Source organism: Brachyhypopomus gauderio, chromosome 6 (assembly GCF_052324685.1).
Source record: "Brachyhypopomus gauderio isolate BG-103 chromosome 6, BGAUD_0.2, whole genome shotgun sequence".
NCBI lineage: Eukaryota > Metazoa > Chordata > Actinopteri > Gymnotiformes > Hypopomidae > Brachyhypopomus > Brachyhypopomus gauderio.
Genome location: NC_135216.1, coordinates 33,711,660 through 33,722,982, shown reverse-complemented (window position 1 = coordinate 33,722,982; position 11,323 = coordinate 33,711,660). Strand labels below are relative to the sequence as shown.

The window sequence follows — 11,323 nt, the reverse complement described above, 5'->3', positions numbered from 1 at the left end:
AAATACCGTATAATGAAGCATATAGGCGCAATAGGATTTAAAGCACGGATGAATCCTAACAGCGCGAATAGCTTGACCGCGGTGAATTACCGGTGAATGTCGCCAAGTGCCAGAGTGGTGACGTAACTGTGAGCCGCGCAGCAACACCTGTCAGCAGCAACTTCAGCGAGAAAATGTAAAAGCGCACTGGATATAGCGTGTGCCAAACTCCACAATTGTGTGCGCATTAAACTGTTAATTACAGTATGTAAATTACAAATAGTGTGAATAGCCTACCGTGATATAGGCATACACACTATTTGCATCGAACGAGTGGATCTCTCAACAGAACTGAAAGCAAAAACTGAAACTGTCGTCGCGAGTCCAAGCCCCTCCCACCAGACCATACCCTACAACCCAGATATTATAAAAAGACGTCGGGAGAGAGACTCATGTAGTTATCACAGTTTGGCCATAGAAGAGGACGACTCGTCAAAGCAAGTGAGGCGATAAAGTATTTTATAAACTTTGCGATATTAATGACTAAATAATCTAGTATGTCATTGCATGCGGTGCTAAATGTTACGTGAGAATCAATTAGCAATATGTACTACGTGCATTCATATTCAGCACAGGTTATTGTTTAATCTTTGGTTACTGCTGAACCAAATTCTTTTTTCGTATTATTATAGAACATTAAAACTTGACAGCTATAGACTATTTAATCTTCTGACGACGTTTCTGTAGCGAATACACTGGTTATTTATGAATTATGAACGGGGCACGATGATTACTCAGGAACCAATATTGTGATAACAGAAATGGGTCATTCTACAAAAACGTCCACTTTTGACAGGTGGACATTTTTACTACCTAAATTTTTTTTTTAGGATTTTAAATTATACTACATTATTACTGTACTAATTGGTTATAATAACAATGTACACCTAAATGGCCTTTTGCCTTTTTTGTACATTTATTTGAAGATTTCATGTACCGTTACCCATCAGGATTGTAATACCAGTGATGGTAACACCAGTGACAACTGTCATAACAAACCTATTTTACAAAATAGCTGCCACAGGGAATCAAACCACATGTTGACAGTCATGAACTACTCACTAAATTATGTATAAATTAATCAATTTTTATTATTCTATATTAATTTTCCAAACATTAAAGTAGGGCATACCAGTGACTTGCACTGTAATCTTAGGGTAGATGATAAAATGTATAAAAAATGAAAAATGACAGCCCTATCCGGACGGGATTAGTTTCTCAGGGGGTCCTGGGGTAATTTTCTCTTTTACGGGGGGTCCTCTGTGATTTTAATCCCGTCCGGAACGAGCATGTCCGTGTTTTTCTCAGACGTCCTCAGAGAAAATTACAGGCGGAATTACCTACTGTTTTTCGCTGTACTCCGTGGTCGTCTGGTAATTTTAGTCCCGTCCGGATCCACACGTCTGAGTTTATACATGCAGACATCACCTCGCGTTTAATAAAACAGCTATATGTCCACTGCCACGCACCGTAGTTACACGTTGGGCGCGCGTTTTCACGGAGATCCACGTAAAGACAGCGGCGAGCGAAAATGGATTTACTGGATTTTTTAATGGATTTATTTTATTTTATTTAACGGATTTATTTAGCTATTTACATTAATTAGCGATTTTTTATAATGTGTTTTCTGTATTGGTTTAACAAAATAGCTTAACTTAAACGGAGATCTTAAATGCTGAACTGAACAGTAGTAAAGTTAAAAGTTAAAAAGGAATCATCAGAGTTGGCAGTGTGACATTATTAAACATGCTATCACGTGACAAGGCGATGTCATGTGACCGAGAAAGCCAAAAACTCACGGGTCCTCCTGTTTTTTCAATTGCTGTCCGGATGCAAGAGTTTTATCACTGAGTACAAGGGTGAAATATTTTTCACAGACGTCCCCCTGAAAAACTAATCCTGTCCGGATAGGGCTAAAGTGTCTGTTTTCATTAATCTTCAGAGAGGAAACAAAATGATGTCATCAGCATGGCTTTGTATATTAAAATAATACCCAGCTGGCACACAACCGACCTTCAACGTTGAAATGTGGTTGAAATATAGTTGAAATACTGTCTGTTGTTGTTTCAACGTTGAAACAACGTTTGTCAAGTATGTATGGTGACATACTTGACAAAACTGACTCATAAGTGGTTCAAAAAGGTATATGTCACGTTTCGGTCCCCGAACCCTCCCTTTGGGGTGTGTGTTCACGTTGTCTACGACTACTCGTCTGCGTCAGTGTATCTCCGTGGATGCGGGTGTGTCTTGTGATTATCCGTTTCACCTGTGGCTCGTCTCATAATCACGCGGGGCTTATGTGGTCTGTCTATTTAATGTGCGTTCGCTCAGTGTCTTGTGCTCATCGTTGTCTGAGTCTACCCGTTGTGTGTATGGGTTACGTGTTATTCGTGCGCTCCCTGCGCTATTGTATAAATAAAGCTGTGTCGTCTGTTGCAAGAGCCAAGGATCCGTGTCTCATCCTTCACGCTGCACCCGGCATTACAGTATAATTGTTCAAATATCATGTTGTTTTGTCTTAAAATGTAAATAAATCCCTAAATTTGAGGACTTTTAAAATGCAACAGCCCTTTAAAGTCTAGGGACACAAAAGTGGACATTTCTGTAAAATGACCCAAATAGGCTAAATATGGTTTAATCAGTTTCATTACCAAAGGGTTAAGTTCTGATTCCGCTCAGTGACCTAAAACCATCGACCAAAATATGTATTTACCACCATGACCAGATTAATGAATAAATGTCCAAATTTATTGATTGATTGATAGATTTTGATGCATTATAAAGAATAGCATATGGAATGGTTTGGCTGAAGAATGAAACTAAACCTATATGTAACTAAACCTATATGTAAATCTACTAATCTAAACAAGAGATATATTAGTAAACAACAAAGAATAGAAAAATCGACAGTCATGGGATTTAAATCGATTAAATGGATAACCTAAGACGTTTCTAACTAGCGTGGGATCCAGGGAGGGACAAGAAGTCTTAGAAAGTAATTAGAATTGGAGAAAGTGAGATTCGGGCAGGCAAAGCCTGCCCTGACCAATGTGATGCCCCAGGCTAGATTTTGGTCGGTGCCCCCTGCATCATCAATCATCGTGTTGATTGTGTCACTATTAAAGAAACAAATAAAAAGCAAATGACTTAAATATTACCGTATGACAAGCAATAAATATAAAGGTGTTGCACAAAAAATATTTAAAAACTATTTTACATAAAATAGTGCAGAGAACAACTTTTAAATATTAATAATGCATAAAAAAAATAAAAAACAACAACTACCACCAGTGCAAATCAGTGCAATTTGCATACTGCAACATTGTTATTATTTCAAAAGTGCATCTGAAATGAACAGAGGTTTTAATATATATTTATTAGGGATGCACCAAAAATTCGGCCACCGAAAATTTTCGGCCGAAATGGCTTAAATGTGCATTTTCGGTTTTCGACCGAAATACTTTCATCACCGAAACAACACGGCCGAAACAATGTGTTGTGATGACGCAAGCAAAAATCGCCACCTGCACGCGCTTATTTGGATAAAGCTAGCAAAAAAGTTTTCCAGTGATGGCGCCGAAGGACATTACACCAAAAATTATGGAACTCGTTGCATTAGACGATCCGCCGTTTTTTGTCGTAGAGGATGTGGGATTTCGTAGGCTAATAGAGCACATTGAGCCCCGTTATGTTTTGCCGAGCAGACGACATTTATCAGAAGTGTGTTTACCTGAGCTGTTTAATGTTGTTGCAACTCACGTCACGTTTTTATGAGAGAATTTATATTTATCTTTTATAGTCAGTTATAATTAAATTTAACTCGTATAAAATACATATATTTATCCTCTCAGATAAAAACGGTCTGCAAGCGAGTTAAATTTAATTAGTGGTGGGCCGTTGTCAGTGTTATCGCCGTTAACGGCCCACCACTAATTTTATTTTATAATATGTATTACTGTAATAATGTCAGTGCTAAATAAATATTTTCAAATCAAATTTTGTAGTTGATTTATTCTTTGAAAAGCAATGCCTTGATTTTAGTGAGGTTAGCCATAAATCCAATGTTACTAATAATTGGCATAATGTATTTCTGTGTTTCGGTTTTCGGCTTTTGGCCTTGGTTTCCTCATTTTCGATTCGGCTAAGAATTTTCATTTCGGTGCATCCCTAATATTTATTTTAAAACATGCTGAGATAAGCTAATAATAGCACCTACTAGGATTGGGCAGTATGATGACAGTATTATAAAATTGTGGCAGTATATTAACCACGTGACGTCAAATAAAAATGAGAGCCAATGACCGTAGTATTAAAACACCATACCACTGTTGTCATCATCCCGTGTACTATGTGCAAAGTACCTACACAACTTCTGCATCATTTAACCACCAATTGCCAGTCAGTTATAAGTCCAAACATCACAATTCATTCACAAATGCCAGCAAATTATTAATAGCTGAACATTTATCTATTATAAACATCCTGCGATTTCATCCTTTCCGATTGAAATACCTCACGGCAGTGTTGGCTAGGAGCTGCTAATTAGCTAACACGAGCTAAAAGCTCATGAGGCACCTACCACGCAGAACTGATGCACGAGGTCTAGCGAGAATACCCTGAGACCATTGGAACACGCCCCCACCATTCTAATTCGAAATATGATTGGTTGATTAAACTGCCAATCCATACTAAAAAGCTCTCTTAATTAATTTCCAGCACAAGCACAAAAAGTGGATTTGAAAGCCGGTTTAGAGGAAAAACTAATTATTGGTGAAGTGTTATTAACATATATTACATATAATAGATAAAGCATGTTTTTTAAGACCAATGGACCTTCAGAGAAGGCCTTGAAGGCCCTGACGGTTCGCCACTGGTATAGTGTTAAATCACCACATATTACCATTATATTACCTCTGGTTTTTTGCCGCATTTCTTCCTCCACTTTTCTCCTTTTTCTACACTGGACACCAGAGGACTTCTGCCTTTTTGACATCTTTGCGGGCAGATGTCACTCACTCTGTGACGTTGTCTTTTTTCCCCAGAGAAACAGTAACGAGGTGCGCAGAGTGTGCGGGGCGTGTGGGTTGGCACGCAGGTGATATGTGCCATGTGTTGTTATTATAATAATTATTAATTTGTATAATTATTATTAATACAAATATTATTAAACAATGAAATTATGATTATGTGGACTGCTTGTTTTCAAATTTATTAATTGTTCATTTGTAAAAAAAAATAAAAACGCATGCACGTGAACACCCCCCTGTACAGACGGCGCTCCTAGCATTTGCCTATATTGCCTAATGGAAGGGCCGGACTAAATTGGACTCTGGGATATATAGAAGTTGGGAGACAACAGGTTGAGCTGGCAACCTCAAGGCATCATATGAACTCTGAGCGTCTTACTTTGATGAAGGCGTGTTGTGAAGCGGACCAACCGGTGCGTTCACGGTTCGTTTCCTCCCGAAGTAGTTAAGACTGAAAGACTAGACGAAATGAAAGTAAGTTTGACGACGACACATAAACTAGGTTAACTACTTTTCTCGAGTAAATAAAATAAAGAAAATAAAATATAATATATAATATAGAAGAATCTTCTGTTGGACTCAGTTAGAGCTTTAGTTGGTCTTTTGGTATTGCTCCAGTTGACTGTGGTGTTTGGCTTGAGTCCAATGAACTCTGTTGGTTGCAGTGTTTTTCCAATGAGTTCCTTTTCAAGTCTCGTTTGAGTCTCGGCGAGTCCTTGCAAGTCTTGGTGAGTTCTTAGTCTCTCCTTGAGCAAGGGTTTTTAACGAAATTTTAAGGGTCTCGTCGTAGGGCACTTTTTTAGTCATTAGTGCATTGACCATTGGGCCTTGATTATTGAATATTCATTACCTCTGCATGGACAGAAGGTTCTCTGAGGGGGAAGGGGGGGGGGGGGGGGGGGGGGAGAGTTGTGACAACTGCCCGTCTCCCCCAGGTCTAGTTAATGGGTGACAAAAGGCAGACTTAGCACAATTTCAAGACAAAGGGAATTCCCTATTCCTAAATAAATTGACTCACGTCTCAATGAACCGTCCGAGGTAATTAGGGACTTTACTCTGTGGGGTAACCTAAATAACACTACCAGGCATCTGTGTAAGTGTCAATAATCAGTAGGTATCCCACAGGTTCCCTTATGTGGTGGTGTCAAATAGTACTCTGCCTAAATAAGTATTAGTTTGATTCTATCAGCCTACACATTGAACCACTCTTAATTTCGACTTTTGGACAATAAATGACACATAATGCACAGACAGGCATGAATCTGAGGTCACATAAGCACACGAGAATGATTACATTCAATGAGTAACATACAAACTAATACATAGATGTGCATATGCCTAATATAGCACATTACATGTTGATACTTGGTTATATATAAATCTAAATTAATACTACACATTCAAGAAAACGTATTGATAGGTGTAAAGTAATGCAGCACATGAGTATGGGAGTATGCAGGTCTCTATGACTCACACAGAATTAATGAGCATGCATGTCTAAACAGCAGAACACACAGGAATATATATATGCATGCATGCATTCATAATCCAGTTCAAAACTACAAGAACATGTATATCTAACTACTGAAACACGCAGTAATACATGGATATGCATCTATGTGGGGTGATTATACAATAACAGGTATTCTGATAAAATTACTTAATACTAAGTACATGAAAGATCATACGTTGTGTCTTTATATCCACCACAGATCACAGTGTTCAAATTCATAGGCACTTTGTCCTGGTTCCTTAAGGGCTAGAAAGCTGAATACTGGTTTTAGGAATAATTATCCTTTCCTTGGTTGGAAGGTTGTCGAGTTTGGTGTCTTTAAATTGACTTCACTGTCTCCGCTACATTTCCATGTAAACTACGCAGTTTAAGGTATCTTCCTTTTTAAAGTTTGTGAGTAGCCTGAAGTTGCAGAATAAAGGTAAACTAATGAGAGAAAGAAAAAGAAAGCAAACATTCCCTCAGCTTGAATAAAAATGATGTTTCTTCTTCTATCAGGCTAAGATGACCCACATCCCTTCATCTGTGTAAGCAGGCAACTTAAGATCCCATCCAAGCTTTATACAAAAGTAATAATCAACATGGAAATCTGACCTATTAAAATATAGTTTGACATGTCTTGTCTGCTTCTCCACAGGGTTTTGCTGAAGGATTCAGCCGAGGCTGTTATCATTCCTCTGAAGAACGGCATCATCTCCATCACCAGAGTCTATGAGTCCCTCATAGATGCAGATGTAGATCCCATTAGTGGACAGTGCTCCAACTACACCTGCATCAGACAGCAGATAGTGGAGACCCAGCAGAGTCTGGAGGAGTCAGAACAGGCAGCCAGTACAGGACTGAGTGGTCTGGATCAACACATTGAGAAACTTACAGCATATGAGGGAAAACTTCAACAGGAAATAAGAAATACAGAATCTACCTTATGTAACTTGAGAACAGAGCAGATGTCTAATGAAAAGTTACTGAATGACTCTAAAAGTGCTTTAGAGCAGGCCAGACTCAATCTTGGCTCAGCTCAAGAAACTAAATGTAATCAGGAAAACAGGAGACATCATGCTGAGACATTAACAGAAGTTGGGGCGTGGCTGTTCCGTATACCAATTGCTGGATTTATTGCTGGTAAGAAATACAGTAATTATTAAGTAAATTCTAAAGCATAATGATGAGATTTTTTCTTATTATTATTTACAAGATTACATTTTATATGAGTTTGGTTAAATATTTAATTCAATTAGATATTTTATTTAATTCCCTCTCTATTTAGGCGCTGCCATGGTGAGTGCTGGTGCTGTACAATGGTCTCAAGCGTTAGAAGCTATCAGAATGGCAGAAGAGGAGGTGAGAAAGTCAGAGTCCCAAGTGAAAACGTACCAAAGTAAAGCGTCTGACTACAAATTCAAGATTTGCCAGTTGGAGCTCAGCATCAGACAGAAATATCACGAGAAGGAGCAGATCTGTGGAGAAATCCAGCAGGTGAAGGAGAAGAGAGAGAGTGTAGCTGAGTTCCAGAGGAAAGTGAGAAGTGTCGTCCACCTCCTGAGTGACCTGAGTGGGAAGACCAAAGTAGTTGAAGTTCAAACTCGCAGATTCATCCTCCAGAAACCATTGATGAGGAAGATGGAGGAAGTGATGAAGGCAGCAGAACAAGTCACAGGGAATGAGCTCCTGTGTACTGAAGACATACCACAACTCATCAGTACCATGAGGGAGACTCACCAAAGACTGGGAGCCAACATTCAAACAGCACTTCTAAACATTCAAACAGCACATCAGAAGTGAGTTGATGCTTGCTGCTAGCCAAATCTGTTAGCTTCTCCACATCATGCCAGAACCTGGGTTCTACTGACTAAGGTTTCTTTGCCACAAAAGCCTAAGACTTGTGATATTAAAGTGATATTAAATGTTCATTTGAATAGCTTATAAATTGTTACTTCATGGCATTGAAGTGCTAATATATAGTATTTACATAACTCTTTATCCATGTTACTTATGATACAGGCTTTCTTTATAGAGGTTCAAATGTGGAGGTATTACCAAATAAATTTGCTTACTCTTCAGATTGTAGTTTTTGACAATTTTTCAGTTTCTTCAAAGTGCTCCCTCATTAAATAGATCTCCAACAGAACTAATCCCACACTCAAACCATTCTTTTTCCACTATCTCAATCTCACCAATGACTATTTTATGAGTGGAGAATATTGTTCTTGATATTGTAATACTCCCATAAGTTTATGAACCTGACCCAAACGCCCCTTGAGTGAAATATAACTGGGTTAACAGTATTATCGTGCTTCACCCTCTGCTGTGTGAGGATGTCAGTAAGCTGAAATGGGGAAGCAAATCTCTCTTTGTTGACACTGTATCATGTATTATATTTATTTGTCTTCATAATTAATCTGTTAAACATTGAGATGTTCTTGCTCTGGCCATGTGTGCCGGCCTCTGCTCCAGTTTGTGCTAGGAAGTACACCCTAGTACGGTAAGCCTGACCCTCACTGCACAGATAATGTAATCACTGATAACCCCTGAAGGAGCAGTAAGTTTCCTATTTGCAGTGTTGTATAAAGTATTAGAGACCCATACTTGTGTAAAAGTACAAGTACTCTATCAAAAAATTGATTTGAGTAAAAGTTGAAGTGTTCTTTAAAAACCTTAAGTACAGAAGTATTCAGCATTTTTTGTACTTAAGTATCGCAAGTAGTTTATTCTAAAATTTATTACTCGAGTACTGAAAGTAGAAAGTATTGCTTTTTGAATTAATTAAAGAAAGCCGTCAAAGTTTGATTATCAATTGTTTTTATATATCACTTACAAATCAAAGATGTTAAAGACCACAAACACAAGTGTTCTGTATGTACAAACAAAGTAGTGTTACGGCCCAGATGACCCTGGCTCGCTAGATGGGCTGCAACATAAATAGATGAAATAAATAAAGAAGAGAAAAGAAAAGAAAATTGGGCGACACCGAACTGCATTCATCGGCTACTTGCCATTCATTTATTTGTTGTGCTTATTTTAGAGGTATGTATATGAATACCATATAGTATTACTGTTAAACATTTGTTATTAGGGCAAAGCCATGTTAATCAGCATCCAATCAGAAATGTGTGACGTGAAGACATCAGTATCAATGTATATGCCCACGCGTATCATCACCAAGATTTATGTTTGAATAAACGGCTGACTTACGTTAGTCAAAGTTGTGCCAGCCAACAGAGAAGGTTGTTGAGTGTTTTTCTCTTAGCTAAGCAAATTGCTTACTGTGTACCCTAAGTAACACGCGAGTGCTGCTGAGCAGGGATGACGAATATCCCCACAGGTTATGGGCCCAGTCACTTAGGCCACAGGTAATAATAATAATAATAAATCTGTTTTATATAGCGCTTTTCTTAGTACTCAAAGTCGCTTTACAGTAATTTCACACAGAAATTCACGTACAAACATACACACAAAAAAAAGAAAGAAAAACAGAACGGAAAGATAGGGTAATGACTTAAGTGTTATATGCAGACTGGAAAAGGTGGGTCTTGAGGTTATGTTTGAAGGAGTGCAGAGAATCAGAGTTACGGATGGTCAGGGGTAGAGAGTTCCAAAGGGTGGGGGCAGCAATGGCAAAAGCCCTGTCCCCAATGGACCTGTGTTTGGTGGAGGTAGTAGGAGTGAGGAGGTTGGCATCTGCAGAGCGGAGTTTGCGGGTGGGGGCGTGACGGTGCAGGAGATCTGATAGGTATGAAGGGGCAAGGTTGTTGAGGGCCTTGTAGGTAAAGAGGAGGATCTTGAAGTGTATGCGTTGTTTTATGGGAAGCCAGTGAAGTTGACGAAGGACAGGGGTGATGTGTTGTCTGGAGGGGGAGCCGGTGAGGAGTCGGGCAGCAGAGTTTTGAACATATTGTAGTTTTTGAAGAACAGAGGAGGGGAGACCATACAGAATGCTGTTACAGTAGTCGAGTCTGGAGGTGATAAAAGCATGAACTAATGTCTCTGCAGCAGAAGTGGGAAGAGTGGATCGCAGACGCGCTATGTTGCGTAGGTGGAAGAAGGATGTTTTGACTACATGGTTGATGTGAGATTTGAAAGAAAGTGTGGGGTCCATATAAATCCCAAGGTTTCTGACTAGGGGGGAAGGAGTGACAGAGTGGCCGTCAATATCGAGAGTGAGATTTTGGCAGGTGGGGAGGCTGGATTTTGGACCGAAAATAATGATCTGTTTTATTACTGTTTAGTTTGAGAAAGTTATGAGTCATCCAGTTTTTAATGTCTGTAAGGCAGCAGGTGAGGGTGGCGAGAATGGCAGGAGAGATGGTTTTTGTGGTGATGTAGAGTTGAGTATCATCAGCGTAGCAGTGAAATTTGAGGCCATGGCGACGTATGATGAGTCCGAGAGGAAGTATGTACAGAATGAAGAGGATGGGACCCAGAACTGAGCCTTGAGGGACACCGTGTACGACAGGGATGGTGTGGGATTTGTGTTGGTTGATGGTGATGTATTGGAATCTGTCAGACAGGTAGGATTTGAACCAGGCGAGGGCGGTGTTGGTGATGCCGATCGATTCGAGTCGATTCAGAAGGATAGAGTGTTTTACTGTGTCAAAAGCAGCACTGAGGTCAAGGAGGAGGAGGATGGTGAGAGAGCCAGAGTCAGAGGAAAGCAGAAGGTCATTTATAACTTTCAGTAGGGCCGTTTCGGTGCTATGGTGGGTGCGGAAACCGGACTGGAATGTTTCGTACAGGTTATTTGAGA

The 11,323-nt window shown here is 39.4% G+C and overlaps 1 protein-coding gene across 1 annotated transcript; it reads left to right on the top strand.

Annotated features, from left to right (window-relative positions):
• The first annotated feature begins 447 nt into the window (after positions 1 to 447).
• Positions 448 to 9,688, top strand: LOC143516332 (uncharacterized). Its single transcript, XM_077007885.1, has 4 exons — positions 448 to 480; positions 7,078 to 7,106; positions 7,217 to 7,701; positions 7,847 to 9,688. Exons 2-4 carry the CDS (start codon positions 7,084 to 7,086, stop codon positions 8,359 to 8,361), a joined length of 1,023 nt encoding a protein of 340 aa, XP_076864000.1. The 5' UTR covers positions 448 to 480; positions 7,078 to 7,083; the 3' UTR covers positions 8,362 to 9,688.
• Positions 9,689 to 11,323: the final 1,635 nt, after the last annotated feature.